This window comes from Cyclopterus lumpus, chromosome 12 (genome assembly GCF_009769545.1).
Source record: "Cyclopterus lumpus isolate fCycLum1 chromosome 12, fCycLum1.pri, whole genome shotgun sequence".
NCBI classification, from domain to species: Eukaryota; Metazoa; Chordata; class Actinopteri; order Perciformes; family Cyclopteridae; genus Cyclopterus; species Cyclopterus lumpus.
The window spans coordinates 9,578,412-9,600,341 of record NC_046977.1 but is presented as its reverse complement, the minus strand read 5'-3'; the positions used below and the strand labels follow the sequence as shown (position 1 = coordinate 9,600,341).

The following is a 21,930-nucleotide window of genomic DNA, read 5'->3' as shown; positions in this document are numbered from 1 at the left end:
GTACACATTGTTAACATTTCACTTTGACCATTTATCTATTCATTTCAGAACACGTATAAGTGGGTTTGTTAAACTGGCCAGTGGGTGCTGTTACATTTAACAGGAACCCACTGATCAAACAGAATCCAATCTGTAATACAAAAAGAGAACACAAATAAAAATGAGAAATTATGCACATCATTTATTTTAATTTTTCATTCAACATCGCAATGCAAAAAGGACCACTGCAAAGCAGAGTTGTATAGAATGTAGGATCACTTACCGGTATTAGCTAATGCACATCAATAACCTTAATTAATAACATGGCTATTACAATAAATATTACAATATAAATACCTTCATTTAGAATATTAACAGTCCTTTGTTACACATTTACAATCCCATTTTGCCTATCATGAAACAAATGGAAGATTTGCTTATGACTGCACCATCTAGTCTAATGGCAGGTTTGTCGAGAATAAACTGAATTCCAAATAAATTGGATGTTTTTGATGACTAGGTCGACAGTAGTCCTAATCTTAATTATCTCAAACACTGACCAAAAATATTATTACAATAATTCTTCTTCAGCCCAGAACCCATGGGGATGGACAACAACATATCCAAATGTCACTTTAGGCCTTAAGCTTGACAAACTAAAAGCATTATGAATGATCTCATACTTGTTTAACAGTAAAATTTAAATTGTACATGTCATATATTCTTTGGAGTCATGATTTACTACAGTTTGCATAATTAGGCTATTTTAGAAGTCATACATACTCCATCATGAGTCTCAGGCATACAGTATAACATCCTAAATGACAAAATCTATTAAATATTTTGCCAAATAACCTCCATAATAAATACATGTAAATGTTTGGCACATTATTCCCTATAAACAAAGGAAATTATTTTTAATTGAACATGTTTGTCTTTCTGTACAAGAATGAGCAAATTGCACAAATCCGTATTTCACCAAAGGAAAGTGTCTCTACTGGATTTAACTGGCTTCGCTGGCTGTGTTGTTGTGTTTACACCCAGGAGTCCAGTGGTGGAGGTTTGTTATCCATGAGGCCCACTGCAGGCCTGCCAGCTCTGATGAAGTGCTTTCTCTCACTTATCGCCTTGGTAAAGAAATATGCAAACAGATGGTGTTAGTCAATTTGCATGAAAGAAAACTGGCACTTACAATTTAAATCACAGAAAAGTAATACTTTTAAACAAAATCCTGTAAGACAACGACTACAATTTCAGCAGTCACATGGCAGATTACCTGGAGAGTGTCTCTTTCCACAACAGGCCCATTTCCATCTCCAACTCTATCATTTGGCTCTAAACTGGAGTATACATCTGCAACAGAAGAGTATAATAATATTAGCAGTAGGTAATATGGCAAAAGTGTCGCTTGTCTTTAAATACAATGAGAGAAGAACAGATGCCAATCTGTTTGCACTTTTAGGGAAACCTTTGTAAATAAGTAGCCTGCTTCTGGAAAGCCCAATAATTTTTATTCATTTATTAATAATTATTATTTTCTGTTATTTATCTAGCACATGGCACTGCACTTTTACTGCTTCTTTTTGCATTTCTGGTCTGATGCTAAAACTGCATGTTGTTGCCCTAGTATACGTGTACTCTGCAATGACAATAAAGTTGAATCTGAATTTTGTATTTCTTTCATCAAATGGTTCGATGAGAAACCCCAGGGTTCTATCCCCCAAATAAATTTAAATGTTTGCCACAAAAAAGTTAATTATAAGAATCTAAGTTCTTATAAGCTATATGTCAGTAGTTAATGAAATAATGTGTTAACCTTGTAAAACTTTGAAAATGTTCCCTTTAATAATGTATAATTGAAATACACTTTGTGGGTTACCAAACAGCATATGGCTGTGAAGATATCTTCTTTGAAGAAAGTGGCTATATATTAATGCTAGCTAACATTAAAAATACCAGTAAGCCAGTGAAGCTGGATTCAATGTGGTTTTTCCCTTATTCTACTCATGTTACGTGGGTTCCAAAACATTTCACTGCAAAACAATACAATGAAAAACATGTCACTTGTTTTTTCTGCTCCATCAACCCTTCACCACCATTTTTCATTAAAGGCCAGTTATCAAAAAGTAGTAAAGCCTCACGTTGAAAAAAAACCCTATTAATTTAGACTGAAACACCAGTAAGATAAACAGGCAAATGCAATGACATCTTTGTATATAGTTTATACCCATTCCACCAAATAAATATTTAAAATATTTTAAGTTATGGTCATAATTCCTAAAGAAGCTTCAATAGAGAATCACTGTGTCGGTAGGAAGCTAGAGGTCGCTCTTGACGTGGGAAAGCGGGTGCCCTTTTGGAACAACATTCAAATGAAATGTGACGGGTGATCCGTGAGCCTGCCCTGCCTCTGAGAGAGCCGGTTCAGGCTAATAATCCAAGTTTCTGAACTGATAACCTTGACAGCACATCATTGGTTTAAGGCCATGTTTCAGGATAATATGGTCTGGGACTGAAAATGCCCATTTCTTTGTCCCTGACATGACAAGAACCAGAGTATGTTGAAAAGCAGTTGTGTTCCCTGAGCTAGAGGAGACTTTGCTCATTTAGATGATGGTTTAATAACATTTTGCTGAGGATGCATGTAATGATTTGCTGACCTTGGTTTTTGTCCATGAGAGGCAGGGTGATGTCATCGCTGCCTTGCTTTCCACTCTTGGATTTTTTAGTCACTCCAGTAGTTGCTGGCTTTGAAACATAAACAAGGTAGGAAAAACTGAATTTAATGCTTTCCTTTTGTTTTTATAGGCATGCCAGATCCAAGAAATCTCAATAAAATACCTTAAAGTGACTCTTGTTCCAACCAGCCTTGGTCAGAGCAGTCCTCAGGTCCTTGTAGGACCATATTGTCTGGAGCACATGGGAAGCTGCCTTGTTCTCTTTGGCTGCTTGGCTGAAGACAAACCATTAGACATTGTGGTCGACAACAGAGGACAGCTCCAAGACAATACTGTCCCATAGATTCAAATCCGTTCCTAATTGCCCTGGGATGTGATGCTTATAATATCATGAGCTATTGCATCGAGGTTGTGTCTGAAGTACAAACCGATATTAAGCAGTGGCCTGCAACAAATACTATAATACCAATGCCGTTTCTTCTCTTTTTTTAGTCAGATTTTGAAGAAAAAAAGATATCTGAAGCTTTAGCTTTGGATTTCTGTTTATCAAGCTGTGCCATTATAATTTGATCCTTTTTTTTCATTGTTTAGTTTGAAATGACGTTCATGTTCAGAAATGTGTATCCAAGAAAAAGTTGTTTACAATTAAGTTGAAAGACATGCAAGTACCTTGACTTGTTGATGGCCACCAGTTTCTGCAATGCATGGCCCTGTATAAGCGCTCGGGCGTTCTCTGGGCTGTCTGTGATGATCTCATGGATGGTGTTCAGAATAGACACCACAGTTTCTCCGTCAAGATTCTTCGCTGGGTGCTGCTGCCCACATGGCAGATTACCGACAAGGTCTCTCAAAGCGTAGTTCCCTGTGTGACAGAGAGACAAGATAGCACAGTTAGTATGCAGATGCAGAGCCTGTATGCACATGAGTTAGAAGACTGTACCTATTAGGTCTTTATTCCTTCTATCCATCGCCAGGTTGCGAAGAGCAATAGCCACAGCTCGCACCACTTTGTCCACATCTGAGCGCAGCAGCTCCACCAGAATAGGCAGCCCTTTCTCTTTTCTCACTGTGGCCCGGATGTAGCTGGACCACTACAAGAGCAAACACAAAATGCAGCTGAGATTTTGACTAGCCACTCATCTCTCCACCTTTACAAAAACCCTAATATCACCACAAGTATACATTGTAAATATCATTCTGCTCGATTGTATGAGGCAACTAGATTACAAAACCTAAGGGATTTAAAACTTCTGAGCAATCTGAGCCTGAGCATTGATCTTAAATTATACGTCTTGGCAAAGCCCATTATTTAACAGACCTATGGGTCCACTCACTTGTGTAAAAGTGATTGTTGATCATACAGACTGGTAACAAAGTAAATCTGGAGTCTAGTTGGATTTAGACGATAGACCCCACATCTCCCTTCTTCTGCACATTTGAACATTGATGCAGCCTCAGAAATACAACCAAACCAGCCAAGAACAAAGCGTTGGGCATGGAGGCCAACATGTAAGGGCATGAGGAGGTTGTCGAGTTTGACCCTGCACAGTGTAGATTAGTGGTGTAACGGACCATTGATCTGTGATCAGTACGCCCCCCACCCTCGCGGTGGCATGCCGGATTGGCGACTAGAAAAGCTTAAATGACGATGTCCTGATCGCATAACCGTATAATTGTATAATTAATCTGATTAATTACACGGTTTAACGTTAACCATCACAGTGTGAAATAAAGACGATCGTTATCCACCGACGTTCAGTAAAATATGCGATCAGGACATCGACATTTATGTTTTTCTAGTCGCCAATCTCTGATAATGTTACATGATAAATAAAACAATAAGATTTTTAATTTCTGATAGTTTGCCGACCTCAGAGCTGTTGAAATGTTTTTGGGGACGGTGGCACAAAACAAAAATAGTCTGGGGCCTTGTAGACTAGCTGCTATCTTCAAACAATAAATGATCGGCAATTAGTATCAGTGGCAAAAAGAAAACATGATCAGGTGATCCAATCCGTGACTCCAACCCAGGATTCGATCTAAACCATAAGTTGTATGATCCATTCCACCACTAGTGAAAACTAACTGAAAGTGAAGGGTAAAAAGACCCCCAAACTTATTTATTTACGATACAGCTCATTTCAAGTTTCTCCTTACTATTATCGTAATGATAATGTCAGAGTCAAATCCTGGACCAGCTCCATAGACAATGTACTAGGACACAAGGACACTACGATAGCAGCCATGGTGATCCTATTTAGATATAAACTGGGTCAACAACGTGTCACTTGATAACTACATCAATTTAAAGTTTAATGCTCCCGTTTCCAGCTTTATAGAGATCATTTTTATGTTTGGGATGCTCGCCACCATCACGACCCCATTGCAAAGAGTGTACAAACTAGAACTGTTCCATCTACTCACAGCCCAGTGTCCTGCAGCGAGGTTCTGCAGTGCCCCTGCGGCTGCCTCCAGGGTGTTGTGGTTGTGACTGCAGGTGAGAAGAGAGAGGTAGAGCCTCAACACCTCTGGCTGGTACAGCAGTTCCAAGCCTTTGAACAGAAAGGCAGAGCAAGTCATGGATGACATTAAGTACCAGCCTGACAATCAGTGGCTAAATCCTTAAAAAATTATGTTAACACCGTTCCACACTTTCCTTTATCTAGGTTACTTTCGGTCAATAAGTAGGCAGGCCGGGAGAAAAATATGTTGATGAATTTAATGAAACCCTACGCAACAAAATTACAACTCTGTCAGACCCCTGCAGAGTTTGTTTTTTTGTACTGAACCAGTGGAGATCGCTGGACATCTGACAAGTAGTATAAAGCATCAGGGATTACATGCTGGCCATACTGATTTGCATTCACTGGTTGGAGTGTGTGAGCCACGAGCATAGCTTTGATCTGTGTTCAAACGGCAGCCGGATCCACATATACCGTATTCAGCACAGTACTGTACTGTAAGAATTCCCATCTATGCATGCATGGCTAAAAAAACAGCAGCTTTTCGGTAAAGACACACAAGAGTAAAGATAGTTTAAGAGTAGCAAATGAAGATATATCAGTGTCAGGCAGTATCTTGAGTGAATTCCAGCTCTTGAGTGAATTCCAGAAAATGTGCCAGATTTCAGTTGCAGGGTCATTTTGTTTTAGTAATGAAACTCCCTGCAAGTAGTGCAGGTGCCGGAGGGTGGCTTTGCATTTAAATTAATTGTCTTTCAGGCCATGCCAACATCATGCATACAAAGCAGATCACATAACGCAGAAAGCAGGTACTGATGCTTGATTATCGTGCTGCATGATGATGATATATGATGGATGCTCTTCATAAAGTATTAAACTTTAGTCTATCAGAAATAAGCCTCATGTATAGCATACTTATTTCATAATGAGATGTATCACAGTCACTATTTGTGTTAAATTAAAAATGTTTTATGTGAAGTTGAGATTACATTTCTTCAGTATATACCTTTCATTTGTTCTGTACGTTTTGGTAAATCCAATGTGCCGTATTTTCTGTCCATTAATCCATTTTTCCAACCTGTACATCACAGACACATACATGCACACAGATACAACACTGGTTTTCATTATGTCAGTAAATGTGATGTTGTATTGAATTCAATGACCGCCATGAAAATAGTCAGCATCAACGAGCAGACTGACCTTGATTGAACCACTCCTCTGGTGAATATGGTTCAAAGGGAAAAGAAGAACAATGTCAAAGACTAAGATTATGCAGCAGAAGACAGAGAGCATGCGGTGAGTCACTGGGGGATACCGACAGTATCAGGTTGGTCTCAGAGAGGCATTTGTCAATTTTGTGCAATTAGCTGAAAGGTTAGTAGTGGGGAAAAGCCATAAAACTTTAAATCACAATTAACTCTAACCCTATTGTTTCTCCATTAAACTGTGTCCCGCAGCACGAACTGCTGCAGTCTATTAGTTACTGTATATCAGCTGTAATTCAAATTATGACTTATATTGGGTTATGCAAAGTTTTTTCAGTTTAAAAACCTTCAGTGGGGTGATGTAAAAATCACACAAAGAATAAAACAATATAATAAACTGTTAAATCTTCTGAAAATGGCTTAAAATAGCAGTTTTTGAAAAACAGGCTACTAAAACAGATGCACTGATGTCTCCAGACTTTACAAACACTGTCAGACTCAAACCTAAAATACTTCATGTTGATGCCATCAAGTATCACGGGCTACCAACCTTTGGGTCTTTTCCCCCCAAAGCAGTCGGTCTCATTCTTCTTCTTCTGATGTCCCACTGTTCTCATCAGATGATTGCCATGGGGTTCCTGAAACCGCTCCGCTCCTGGTATCTCTTTGTGAACATGATAGGACAGGTTTCGCAGGATGCACACGCAATTCTCCACTGACTGAATTCAGGACAGTGACAGAAGATTTAGATCAAAGATGCTCTGCAGAAAGGTGCATAGTATTAGGCAGTCATACAGGTGTTTACACTGACACGTTCCCTTTTCAGAATAAAATGTATTAGTGAGTTTTCCTATCAAAATGTAAATGTGGAGGAAATGTCACGTTGGAGGACATTGGGAGATCGCTTTGGTGACTTGCATTAACTGTCTGAATCAAATGCAGTTGTGAACAGGCTATTAACTTAAATGTGATGCTAAATCAGAGAAGTATGAGTGGATTCATAAGAAGAAGACGATACCTAATGGAGAGTAATTGACCATTTCAGAAAAATAACTCACTTGACGGTGCCTTTTAAGAAAAGACCAATTATTACAGCATTTTATGTAATTACCAAAATGACTAAAAGCCTGTAATTTTGTTTATTTTGCCTCAATGTACCAGGGTGCAAAGTTTGTCATATTTATAAGTTTATAATATTGTAATAATAAAAACAAACTCTCAAATTTCAAGTCAATGACCTTATTATCAGTGTCCTTGTTGACAACAGCTGACTGAAGGGCATGAAGGAGCGCATCCACCAGCCCCTCACACTCCCTCAACCTCTGCCGAGCCTCCGCCCCATCTGAGCTGACGTTCCTGCAGAAACAACTTTGTTAGCAAAGAGAACTCAATCCACCACAAGTAGACTTTTAGTGGCTGTTATCATTCGTTACACGACTAAAACAAAGGTCACCTCAGACATCCAGAGGTGTTCTTGAAGACGGTGGTCCACTCAGCACTCAGCAGTTTGGAGGGGTTGGCTGAGTCTCTCCTACCTCCTGAGTGTGGGATGATGATCTCATCAGTCAGGGTTTGAAGCCCATTGTTGATCACCATCATCTTCAGCGGCTCATGTGAGGAGAGGTTCCACAGAGTCCCTGCAAAGAAAAGAACACAAATGCTGTTGAGAATAAAGGAAGGATTGCAAGTTATGGCTCCAGAAAGAGTGAAGAATTGAGCGGTACCTGTGACTAACTCTTTGACCTCAATGCTGCTAGACTTCCTCATTAGTCTGACTAAAGCTTGGATGCCATCACAGTTCTTGATGGCCACTTTGTTATTGTGATCTTTTCCGTAGGATATGTTGCGCAAAGCCCCACAGGCCTTACGGTGGACCTCAGGCTTAGGGTGGTCCAATAATTCCACCAAGATCGGCACCCCGTTCAGCTGGCGCACCTCCTGCTTGATGCGGTCACTCTCATAACACAGGTGCTGCAAATAGGCGGCAGCATTGGACTTGACTGGGTCCATTGGGTGGCTGAGCATCGAGATCACCTCATGCAGGTTGGGGTCTCTCCAGCGCGGGTCTCTGCGGATGCTGTCAAGGCTGACCATGCTGCTGCGTTTGTGGGGGAACTGCAGGGTCTGTGCTCTGCACATTGCCTGGAAGAAAGGATTCAGATTCCCCTCCAGCTGGGCCATGAAGGCGTCATCATATCCACCTCTGAGGACACAGAAAAGGGAATGCATGCAATTCAATCTTTAATTTGTAAGCCTCTGACCAGGTATATCAGTTATTCTGGATGATTAGACCTCTGCTCAAGTTGAAGGTGGGCCAGAGATTTGATTGGAATTAATGGGGTGACAAATCTCCAGCTTACCAATGAAAATGATAAAGGTGCAATTTGTCCAACCCTAACAGGTGCAGCAAAGCCAACAGAACACTCAGGAAGATGTCAATCGATTACAGTCTACAAACGGCCACACAGTTCCGAGAAGAGGTCGATTAGCTGAAAACACTATTTTATATTTTAGTGTTAATCAACATTTTGAGAACTACACTAATTTGGCTTTTGCTGAGAATTGGAAAAGATTGATGCTACAATGTGTACACCACAGCCAGGATTACACTACATACTGATTGGCTGAGCTTAACCTAAAGACTGGAAACAGGGAAAACAGCTAGCCTATTGCTCTATCCAAACCCCTAGCAGTATCTCGAAGGCTCACGATAAAACATGTATTATTATTGTTTGTTTATTCCCCAGAAAACAGAGTGTGAAAGCAGCAATTTATGTTGTTTTGGGGGCTTGTGTGCTGCTCTTTTTCTTGGCAGGACAGATACATCCTGGAGTCTCCTCACAGTGACAAAAGGACTCCAGGCGGAGTTTGGTGCAATTGGACAGAGCCTATTGTTTCCCTCTCTTTTCAGTGTTAATGCGAAGTCAAGCTAACCGTGTCCTAAATGAACAATTGTATTTATCAGATAAATATGAGAGTTGTATTGATCTTTTCATCTAATTATCAGCAAGAAAGTGAATGAGCACATTTCCCCGAATGTCAAACTATTCCTATCACTAACAGTTTAAGGGAAATAGGTTTAATAGCGTCTCTTAGTCTAACAGACTTGGCTTCAGGGATTTTAACAGTATAAATGAGTTGCTTGTATCTTTTGTTAACAGTTCTGTCACTTTATATGGGATAAGGACAAGCTTCTGGCAGCCAATAACAGATGAAACCACCTTATTTAATTGACTTTGCAGCAGGCTGCCATTCCTGATTGATACCAGCTGCTACTTATCTGCTGTCCATATGTCTTTCTATTGTCCAGGCGGACTCACAGGACCAGGATCGAGGCCACTCCCGGGTGGCTGTGCAGCTACAGAGTTTGATATATAATTTTCACAGGAGGTCCTCTGTGATCGAATGGCGAAGTGTTGATTTGGGCATTGTTACATTAGTGGCAGAGCAATACGTACATTGTACAGATTATTCTCCTATTGCCCTTTCAAAGTGGCTAAATTCATGAAGGCACTGTTGTTTGGACCCACATTTAGCTACCATGGAAACCACAAACATACTATAAATCCGTTTTCTCAGTCTGCCCTGAGGAATCAATAAAGTTTGATCCAATGTACCATCCTCTTACCTGGTTCTTGAGGGCTCCCTGAGGAGCTCCATGGTGGTAATTGGCCTGAACTGGTGGATTCCCCCCAGTGTTGGGTAAACAGCAGCTGGGTGCTCAGTCTTCATGTCCAGAGGATTTTCTCCCCGTTCGCATTGGCCGTCCTCCTCTATCTGGCTGCCATGGCCTGCCGGAGCGTAGCTGTCCCTAAGGAAGGGTAATGTGTAGTGAGCCCCAGCCTGGAAGCTCTTGGCGGGCCAGTAGCCATGGATGGTGGTGCGGGACAGGCTTCCATACCCTGCACATCCGTCACTCCTGATGCCTCTGTAGCTGTCAGGGAGGGCGTACACTCTGCTCTGCCTGTCTGGGTTCACTGGCTGAGACTCCCCAGACTGCTGCACCACCGGAGGTTGAGAGGGGGCTGTGGTAGTGCTGCTGGTCGGTCTGGTCGGTGTAACAGACTCAATGGGTTCAATGTTTGCTTCAGGAATCGGTCGCTCAAGAGGAGCGTCATCTTGAGCCTCTGGAGTCGTTGTGAGATCAGGTGTGTCTGATGTCTGGAAGTCCTCTTGGTGCGTCTCTGAGGATTCTTGTGTCTCACAGGGGGCTTGTTCACCCTCTTGTTCCACGGCCTTGGACTCCTACAAGGATGACGCACCACAAGTATTATCTGAACAGAAATCTCATAAGAACTTCCGTTAGTCTTTAAAATTCCATTTCCCAACCAATTTGTTGTGTTTACAGACAGAGCAGGAACTTTTGGGTGTTCATTTACTTGGAATAGACCAAACATGCGTCTGTTACCTACAGTGTGTGTTTTATTATTTATACTGTACAGCCCTGCAGCTCATTTCTCATAGCGATGATCAATCATCATCATTTCAGCACTTTCCTGGCTTTTTGAGGCCCCGCTAAATGATGAATTCTTCTTTCCTGCCAAACAATTACGAATGTCTCTGGTTAAAGATAAGTTTAGATTGGACTTTAGAAGCATGGTAATCTGCAGCAAATCTGATTGTCTGGTTTAGTCGACTGAATTTGGTTTAAACACTTTCCTAGCAGAGTGTGAGGAAAATTATTTGAAGCGCAAAAATATGTAAATATGTACCAACTCAATCAAGTGGACCATGAGTGCATGATTGTTTCATAGTATCACATTATTTATCTTTCAATGTAACTGAAACTCAATGTATAGTGTATAGCCCGTCTGAGATCAGACTCAGGTACCTTTAGGATGCTTTACTTTATGGACTCGCAGAAGTAAGAAATGGCTCTTAAAGGCTGACAATTCAAGTCTAAGTGAATAAAATAAAAAAACACTGAATAAAAAAAAGACATGCCACATTTTGTTATATGTTTACAAGTAAAGAAAAATATTGAATATCATGGCCAGAAAGTGTTCTTAACTCAGTTAAAACAAAATGTAGGAAGTCAGCAGGTGAGCAAAAACGAAAACAGATAAAAGCAACACCGAACATTAAGTCAAGAACCTCAGTGTCCGTCTGCTGCGGCGTGTCAGTCTCTGTCGAGCTTTCATTGGTCGTGGTCATCACAGAGGCGATGGAGGTGGGCGTGTCCAGTTCGTCATTGGCAGTTGGGTTATCTTTCGCCTCCTGAGACAAAGATAGCTGAGGAGGCCCCTCTGAACTCTGCTCCTGCAGCACACAGACAGAAAAGAGGAAGTTGGGCTGATCAGCATTATTTGAGTGTATCATGTACACAATGTTTGCATTATACACAACAGGGAAAATATAACAGGGTAGACAACAACATGAGAGCACACAAAGTTATTCAAAGTGTCTTCATATCAAAAGGGAGCTACATCCGACGAAGAGTTGTGAGCCAAGTCAACCTTGACAGTAAAACTCATTTCTTCTCCATTACCGTATAATTTGTGGAATTTGAAACATGATCTGTTGAATTCAAACTGAGAAAGGCCAATATGCACACTTTTAAAATTGCACTATGTCTGGATAATCAGACATTTTTTTTGTCTTTAAGCCATTTCATGAACTATAATCTAATTGAGCGGTGCAATAGGACAACAATACTCATGCTGGTGCAGAGCCAGGGATCATGTTGAGACAACCAAAAAGACATCTAGACGGATATAATAAAGGATGAGAGATTACATTTATCCCTTCTTTAATGAAATGGCTCTGGGGGATTCTCCAGTGTGGGGCAGACTAGAATGAATAATACATCGGTTAGCTTATCTCTATCAGGTAATGATTGCTTATAAGTATGTTATTAGCATAAACAATGCTAAATAATTATGTGTTGTATGCGTGTGTGTTTGGTTTGTTAATTAAAACGTCTAAGCTTAATTCCTGTTTGAATGCGCCACGAGACGGTTTTAAAAGGGTTTAGTCAAGTTTATTTCAGGGAGTGATTTACTTCTGTTGATATGTACAAATACTGACAGACAGGGAGGCTTTTGCAGATCAGACCACTGTGGAACAAAAATAAAAAATCACAAATTATCGTGTTTGGTCATAAACCAGGACGGGGTAAAACAGGGTTTTTCAGAAGCATCTGCATTACAGTTTCAACTTGAATGGTGGGAGCATCAGACACGAGATGCAACAATACAAAGAATATCTGTCATGTTGTCTGTGTTAGCCAACATGTCCAAATATCCATTTCAGACATATTTATATGCTTAAATGCCTCTAAACAAATGTTGACGTTCTCCATGAAAGCATGTTTAAAAAGTGCCCCATGACAAAATAGCCTTCAGAATAATGGGACTGGAAGTTATTGTCATTGAAGTTATTTGTTGTGAGACTTGATTTACCACCATTATTGAATCAATAACCTAGCTGCAGCTCTGTTACAACATGTGGATTGTTCTGTAATTTACTCTTGTTTATTTCAAGGAAAACTTAAATTCTCTTTTTCTTTTCAACAAAATGGGTTTCATCAACCAGAGTTGATCAATTATTCAGCATCTTGGAGTGAGACAGAACTGGACGCAGTATGTGACTATAAACACATTACATGCTGATTTTCTAACAAACTTCACATTAATTTTGCGTGTCTATACAAATGTGCTTCGCTGCACAATTGATCTCAATCAATATACGATTATCTGATGCACCTCTGTTCAGTCTTGAGGGTCTTCCAATTGCACCAGCTGAATATCTCTGAAATCTAGAGCTAACAATAATGCAAATGGCCCATCAAAACAGTTTATAATTAAAAGACTTTATAGCAGGGAAAATCAATTCAACCGCATCATTTATAACCATTTTCACTATTTGAATTGCTTATCCAGTTTAAATCAATTTTCATTTTAAGGAAATAGCACCAACAAAATATCGTGAACATGCACTGAGATAAAAGTTTTTTTTAAAGCTGTTAAATTTCCCAAAACTCTTCTTTCTGGGGTTGCGGCATTAAACCAAACATGCGTTAAATCAGGCTGCAGTGAACAGCTGACTGGATGTGGAAGGAGAGGGCTTGATTCTTTTTTCAAACACAAGGGCCCCCTCATATCCATGTGCAAAATGTGTCAGAGGGACGAGGAGATGAAAGGGTCACAGGGGAGAAATTGGCAGCAGGGACATGATCCTGGATTAAACACCCCTGGGGAAGGTTGATTGGATTTTGTTAGGCTGCATTAAATGAACGCTAGGCCAAAAGACAGACGGGGTTCTTCTGTTGTCTCCACACAGCTTGATTAAGGATTTGGAGGACGATAATAGGCCGGACAGGGGCCTGTGTGCTGTCCCCTTCTGATTCAAGCTCCAGGGAAGGCCAGGCCGCTGTGAGTCAAGGCTCATTTAAATAACTCACTGCACCATCACTAACTAAGTGTGCTCACAGAGCCAAATGGACTGAGATGAAGATTCTGAATATGACTTTAGCTTACAAAATCAAAGAATGGTATATGGATGTAAGAATGCAGCGATGCAGGAGACCGAATGGCATGATTAGCATCTTGTTCCCATCAACTCTCAGTATTGAGGCCAGCTGTAGCCAGGGTATTATTTTGGGAGACACACAGTCTGATCTAATGCTGAGTGAGGGCACAACAGACACAAGCCATGATTCAAACTTGTCATAAATCCATTTCAGAAAGCAAAGATGATTTAAAAAATGAGCACTCCGCATTTCAATTGAATCAGTAGGGCCAGTCATTGTGTAGTGATCAAACTCAGAATAAATCAGCTTTAACAGGCAGTTTGTCTTTATCAAAGTGTGGGATTGAACGAGCAATGCTTCCATTGGATAATAAAACATGACATCAGCCCAGTGATGTCAGAAGAGATTAGTCGCAACTTTGTCACAACTCATCTGCCCTCCACTATTTGTTGAATCAGTGATGCGCATATTGGTCGTTGTAAGTCGACGGAATTTGTCACTGTACATTGTGAATCAAAATGTCACTGAAAGCACCCATGCATTAAAAGGATTCATCTTCATTCAGATGTGTCCATTAAGCAATACATCTTGTTTAGTTGTAATTCAACCAGACTGGTCTATTTAAAGAAAATACTGATTGAAATCGACGTCTCCCAAAAAAAGGAATGCTATTTATTCTTAAAGTTCCTATTTGGAGCCTCTTTTCACTGCTCTGATCCTCAAATAGTTAAATGCTGCATGGTCAGATTTAATGTCTCTCTGATACATCATGGCAATACACTTACCAGAGTGTGTGCAGCATTTTCCCTCTGGGGGAACGACCTCCCCTCGTGATGCAATCAAACATTATCCCCCTTATAAGCTTGCCTATGCATTTGCACGCATGCACGGCAATGCGCGTGCACACGCACACACACACACACACACACTTGATGAAGATGTTAGCATCATGTCCCCATGCCCACAAGGAGACTGCACCGAACAGCAGGGAGAAGCAAGGAGATGGAGCGATTCATGCCTCTTTTAATCATCATGACAGAGGCAGAATGCAACGCTGTGGAGGGCTACAGTTTTCTGCAGGACGAAGAAAAAAAAAAACCTGATAGGCAAAAAAAAGAGGGAGGGTACAGAGCAAATAGAGCCATTCCATCACACACTTACCTCTTTCACTTCGGCAGGCATCGCCAAATCTTCTCTGCTTCCCCACAAATGATGAGCAAGACGTGTCCCCACGTGAGACGTCTGTTTCTCTGCTGAATGTGTGCCTTGACTCTCCCTTTGAGCGTTGGAGGCAGTTCAAACATGAGCAGACATCCTTCCACCCAGCTCTCACCAACACACGTCCGCTCTCTCTCTCTCCCCCCCTCTCTCTCTCTGTCCCTCCCTCTCTCCCGCTATTTCTCTTTCTCTAACAAACACACACTAGACGCACCATGCACACATTTGCTCAACACACTCACACACGCACACACACACACACACACACACACACACACACAGAGAGAAGCAATATATGCTGGGCTCTCTCTCATTATTGCACTTGTCCTCTGATCTGTGCTGCAGTTAATGTGTGCGCTATTACCAAGGTGCTGAATCAACTGTATGATGCTGAGCCTGTGAATAGCTTAGGTAAGTGCAGAGTCCTGCAATCATGTGCTCTACCCATATTTTCCAGCAGCCTTGGTGCGCAGGCAGAGTACACACATGCACACACAATGCATTCCCTGTGGGCTCACAAGTAGATGCAGCTGGAGCAGTCCGCACTAGTTCAGTCCTATGTCACCCATGTGCAGCATAATAAAGGGCGAGGGATGGTGCATGAGAACTGTATGCAGTACCAGACAGAGACAAACTCCACACTGAAACAGCTTTGTTCTGCAAACTGTACCAAACAAATAAAAAAACCTTTTCACCACCCATCACTGTCTGCCCACAAATCTTCTTACAGCACCTCCTCACAGCATTGTTGTGCGGAACAAGCATAGAAATAAAACTCAAGAAGGATTCATGTAAACAAGGACTTGATGGGGGAGTCATCGCCATAGAATTTTGTCATTGTGGTGGTGTTTTGTGAGCTCCTGGCTCTTATTCGCTGTGGCAGGTATTACATATTTTTTGAATCATGAATCATGAATTGAGACAAAATCCACTGCTTCACTTGACTAAAAACTACTAGATCATGAGGGACGTCCTTGCTAAAAAACAAAACAGTCCAGGACATCTTCCAATTTGCCATCAGACCACTTGCACATAGATAGTTCAAAAAAAGGATCTGCTATCATCTCCAGACCAGTGCTCTCTATCAGATGTCTCAATATAGATTTTAAAACACCCTTCAATGTCATTGATCCTGACGCATTGAGAAATCCTCATTGGCCTCTGCAGTATTTTTTTCATCTTGGTTTGTCTAAACTTTCCTAATAGAGGTCTGTTGCAGTAAACCCCTTAGCTCAGTCAGCCTTTTCCCATTTTCATGTTATGTAATCCCTTGTTGGTGATATTGTTCAATGTAGGATACCACCTTGATAGTATAATTCAGAATACACACATCAGAACCTTGAATTCCGATTAATTATTGAATCAGTTAAAAAGCTCCCTCAAAGTGAAGCGCATATAGGGAAATCAAAGCAACGTCTATGAAACGGCATGTTTTCACAATAGAATGATTTACTGACATGGAAACACAGATCCATTTGTTCCAGAAATTTCTGCTGCTGGTCACTGCTCTCCCACCATTTCATCTACGCACTCCCAGTTCCATTAAATGGAAAATACGGGCATTAAGTGTCTTAATGGTTTTGGGTCACTGATAGACACCAGAGCATTTTCATCACATTTTTCAACTGCTTGATATTCACATTTTTCACCAAATTAAATTTAGAAAAGCGAATATCCAACAGAAGTACAAGGGGAACATGAACAAAGCTATACAAAGCAGACATGAATAAACACAAATAAATAAATATATGTATATTTATAACAGCCTTCAACAAGAATTTCTGGTCTTTTTAAAGTTTTACCTTCAACACAAACTCTTTCAAAACATGCATTTAAAAACAGCAATATCAAAAGCATCTCCATCACTAATACAATCATTATAAATAGCCAACCGATCTATGACATCTAACTAAAATGGAAGGGTGTCTATCTGTATGAATGTATGAATTGTATTTCCAGTATGTGATTTGAGAGGGGGATGATACCCCCTTGTTAGAAGCATGACCAAAATGCCTCTTGTTAACCGGTCTTCCCCCCTCTCCATCCTCTAGTAGCAAGCAGAGTGCAGGGCAGAGTGGTTGATTAGTTGAATATATTATGCCTGACTCAACACCAGTGCCTCACTGGAAAGTTCAGAGATTTCCAACTAGAACGATCGGAGTGGTAGGCCCAAAAGAAAAAACTGGGTGCAGCGCTTTGTTTTTAGGCCACATACAACCTCTCCTCATTAAGAGAGATTTAAAAAAAAAGAAAAAACACTCTGACTGAAAGTATGTTCCCAACCATGGCTCTAAAATATAAGTAGCCTAACTGTCCTGTGTATTGAACAATCCATGGCACCGTCATGCTGAAGTAACTGCAACCTTTTCTCTGTCTCACCTTTTCTTCTTGGTTTCATAATTTCATATTCTCCATTGCTCCCTTCAACAGGGTTAGAAATTAGCCGCTGTGGAGGGTGAATTAAATGAACCTACCAGCCCCTGTGACAGGTAACAAACGTTCTCAACGATTGAATTGGAAAAGTTGACTCAATTGTCAGATGCCTTCAATATCCTCCACCTGCAGAGCCGGAGAAAACCTGCAGGTTTAGACGCAGCAGCAAACCAAGCCCCCCAGGAAGAGCGCCAGGCTTTGAAGCCAATATGACATAGTGTCCAACCGTGGAATTACAACTTCCAGGTCACGTGATGCCATTAGGCCCAAAATGTCTTTTCCCCATGGACTTACACTGGGAAAGAGATGCCTGTGAATAAGTGGACACTTTTTTGGAGGTATATCAACTTTCCTGTACGACATTGTAATAGCCCCTTATTTAAACCGGGATCCGTATGGATAACGTCATTATGATAACATTTAGAATTATTGATGGTTTACAGACTTCAGAGTGGTTAAAAAATGTTTTGCGATGGTGGCAAAAAAAAGATTTTGTCTGGAACCTTGTCGACCAGCTGCTATAATCAAACAACAATATCAGTCATCAACAATATCGGTCATCAATGATTGGCGTTTTTATTTGTGCTTATCCGATCTGTGATATAATCCGAACCGTGAGTTTGATGATTCATTGCACCATGTGTATATATATATATATATATATATATATATATATATATATATATCATTGATTTTACAATTACCACTTGAAATGATGAAGGCACTTGCAAATGACAAAGTAGTACAAAATACAGCGTTCTTTAACACTGTAAACTCTCAACAGCCACCATGACAACTGCATTTAAGATCAAGGTTGATCAAGCAAGTGTGATCGACTGAATTTGTAAGGATTCACATTATCGGATTTGATATCCAAACCTCGTCTCCTCTCCCCATCGCTTTGCAGGAGTGCATCAAAACAAAGCAAAAAAGAAACCCACACATATCAGTGTGAGATAGCGGGAAATGAAACCTTAGTGCAAGAACTGAAAATGTCACTCATGATGGATGAGACCTTTTTATACTTAACATTAATTATGCTGAATTTATTGACATTTCCACAGGGTGTACATTTTCGGAAATTACTTGAAGTTTATGGCACTTAATTATACAAAATGTCAGCTGTATAACTGTGAACCAAAATTAATGTTTCAGTTTTTATGATTTCCCTTCCCACTTTCAAGCAGGCAAACTTTACCCGACTCCTCCCGTGCTCATCTTTCACAACAGATTACACACACAGACGCGTTAAACAATTCTTGAAAACATTTTTTTATTCCCTCAAAGACTTCCTTCTGCATCATCTCTACGGGCTGAATAGAGAAAGTGCTTTATTGTTGGAACGACAGTAAGTGATGCTGTGACACAAAGCGTCTGTATTCACCTGATACGCAGTCATCTTCCAGTGTGCTGTGTCTTGCCTGCAGGCTCTGTCATTTTCACTGAATTGCTTTTAACTTCAAGCCTTTAAATGCACGAGCCTCCAGTACAGGAATCACATGTATGCACCCGATGTCGCCCCATGTAAACATTGATTGTGAAAGTATTATTTTACATTGCTGCTCATTCATTGTACAATTCAAGTCCATTTTCAAGTGACATTTACCCGTGCATCCATTGTACTTTGTGACTCAAAACATTATTCATCCGGGTTTTTTTTACATTACAATCTTACATAATAGATCTGCTGAGGGTGGTAATAAGTCTCGTGATTTCCTTGCTCTCATATCCACCCAGGGTTTGTGAATGGAGATGGAAAACTGCAACTGTTCCAGGACCAGCTATAGTTAATATTGAATCATGTTGAATCATCATTTTCATTTGACTTTCTAAGGGTTTTAGCGGTCTTAAACCCGACCAGGAACACATCTCACACCATAACAGAGACTCCAGAACATGCTGACTTTTTTCTTTTTTGTACTGTTTGCGCGTGTGACACACATGGAAGATATCAAGCAGACAGGATCTGCACACTGACTGTAAATGTAACAAAACGTGGTGGTTACTTCATGTAACCTTCTGCACCCATGGCCTTGCTCTCTCTTCCTCCATTCCCCCGGTATCTTTTCTATAACTTGAGCAGTTCTGTTACAAATCAACTGCACAGACAATTCTCAAAGAAAGTGTAGGCTATTGCCCTGTTTGTGTCCAAACTCTCTACAGACACTCAACTGTAGAGAGAGTGACGTTATCAGCCCTGTTTAAAGTGCAGTATGAGAAGCTCCATGGATGATCAACCTGCTCCTAAGAATGGAGATCAGTGCTGGAGAGGAGACCGCTCATTATTCTTTGTATTTGTATTTGGGTAAACAGTCTTTTTCAGTGCTATCACTTAAATTCTACACATTACACACTATATGTGGCTTTACAGGCTAAAATCTAAACAACCCCTTCTAGTTATTAATCCCTCACAGGGACTCAAAAGTTTAAAGATTTTTCTTTTCTGTCCAATTACAGCAGGATATAAAGGGTTATTCAGTGCGGTGTATTCATGAACAAAATTCAAAGTATTTGTTCATTTAATTCTGCACAAACAGATAAATTGAACGATAGATTTCCTTTGTAAAATCACCAAGTCGGGAAGCTGCATAGACTGACCTGCATAAGCCTGCTAAATATTTTGTATTCATATGCATTCAACATCCTGGAGTGTAGGCCATTTTTGAACGTTATCGCCCTCTCTCTCCCCTATATTTTATAGAACTCTCCAGTGTTTACTATCTGTTTACTAACTAATAAAAAAAATACAGCAAACAATCCTTAAAGGCATCCACTGCAGGAACTACCCTGCATTCTGTGTTGACCCCACCAAGGAAACTGTGTTGGGATTAAAATGTTAGAACGCAGACCACGTCTCTGGTTGTGTTTTTTTACTGAAGGACATGTTCACTTACAGTCTACCTGGACATCTTTTTAGACCAGAAAAATGCTTTATTTTTGTTGCTTTTCCAGTCTGATTTATTGTCTGCTCCCATTGCCGGATCTGATACCATTCACACACACACACACACACACACACACACACACACACACACACACACAATGGTCTCCGTGTAAACAGCAAGCATGAATAGATCCTGTTCTACTCAGTGTATTGATAAGAGCAAAACAGGCGCATATATCCGCAACCACACACCTCAGCGTTATGTGTGAATGCTGTTTTGCTGCAGCTGTCACTGCCACAATAACTTTGTAACTTGGCACTATGTGACAGAGATGAATGTAATTACTACTGCACATTATCTAAACATACTGATGAGCAGAGGGGGTCCAGTAAAGTACAATACACAGGATCTGTCCACAAACACCCACATAGAAAAGGACATATTACATTGCAGTGTGTATGTAGCTGTATTAATTGCAATGAAATACCCCCAGTCTTTGGTGCTCAGCGGGGCATTTCACATCTTTTTTCTGTGGACTCTGCCACACAGAGGCACAGTCAGTGCAATCAAACCCCAACGCTGCCCACCTCTGCACTGTTCAGGCTGGAAAAAACTGGTAATCTGTGCCAGCAGAGTGTTGAATGCTGCATGTATTCCAGATGGCGCCATCCCACAGAGTGCAAAATAACACTGGAAATACCAGAAAAGGTCACCAAATGCAACTTCAGAAGAGAAAGGTCAAGTCGAATTTCCATATTCAAATAGTCAAAGAGGATCTATATGTAATACCAATTTGCTGGATCAGATTGAATGAAATGAGCCAGTCAGATTGAGCGTTTGCCCTCAGACTATAAATGACAAAGCAAGACCTGACTTCCTGACTTACTGCTGCACCCCCTTGGTGAGTAATAGCAATTGCTAAAAGTCAGGGTTGTCCAAGAGGAGAACCCTCTCCTGAAGCAGCACTACAATACATCCCTTCTAAATGATTTGATAAATAATGAAAAGAGTATAAAATAAGCAGCCTCGGAGAGAGAAAGTCAGGGTGCTATTAATCCAACTCCTCTTTGTCAAGTGTGACTGCAGCAAGTGCTTAATCACCCCGACAGATAGCCCAGGGAGGGAATGAAATGTATCAGTGGCACTGCAGCTGAAATGACAATCAGCCAGTTCAGCAATGCCTCTGATGATCAGGCATATCAATGAGCTGCGAGAAAGAGAGAGACACACGCTGCCACAGAGGCACAGTGGCACAAATGTAGGTCAATCTCTAGCATCTTTAGAAGTATCATAAAATATTTGGGTGATTGATCAGAATGAAATCAACTCAAGTCTAGAGGTTATTATGAGTACATGTTCACAATCTGTGTTCTGTGTTGTGTTGACCAGGATTGGATCATCTCTCCGGAGACGGACAGTGGGTTTGTCTGTTCAGAGAGCAGCCGGGTGACTCCCAGTCCTCTCCACCAGAGGGCCTCAGAGAAGTGAGAAAGTCTATCACTACCTCTATAATAAATTTGACCACCCATGTTATATACACACACAGCATACAACTCTATAGCCCCTGATTCTCCTAATTGCCTTCCTGTTTATTGA

General features: G+C 40.8%; 1 protein-coding gene across 1 annotated transcript; it reads right to left on the bottom strand.

Moving 5' to 3' along the window:
- Positions 1 to 247: 247 nt before the first annotated feature.
- Positions 248 to 14,980, bottom strand: arvcfa (ARVCF delta catenin family member a). Its single transcript, XM_034547250.1, has 14 exons — positions 14,960 to 14,980; positions 11,422 to 11,580; positions 9,956 to 10,572; positions 8,052 to 8,530; positions 7,781 to 7,964; positions 7,566 to 7,683; positions 6,878 to 7,046; positions 5,082 to 5,209; positions 3,598 to 3,748; positions 3,327 to 3,519; positions 2,821 to 2,932; positions 2,640 to 2,727; positions 1,256 to 1,332; positions 248 to 1,106 (listed from the first exon to the last, which is right to left on the bottom strand). Exons 1-14 carry the CDS (start codon positions 14,978 to 14,980, stop codon positions 1,014 to 1,016), a joined length of 2,589 nt encoding a protein of 862 aa, XP_034403141.1. The 3' UTR covers positions 248 to 1,013.
- Positions 14,981 to 21,930: the final 6,950 nt, after the last annotated feature.

Excerpts from the sequence above, each read along its gene's own strand:
- arvcfa (XM_034547250.1), bottom strand. The coding sequence starts at position 14,980 with ATGCCTGCCGAAGTGAAAGAG. Across the intron at positions 10,573-11,421 it reads CGCAGCAGACGGACACTGAG|GAGTCCAAGGCCGTGGAACA; the intron begins GTTCTTGACTTA and ends TCATCCTTGTAG. Across the intron at positions 1,333-2,639 it reads TCTCATGGACAAAAACCAAG|ATGTATACTCCAGTTTAGAG; the intron begins GTCAGCAAATCA and ends CTTCTGTTGCAG.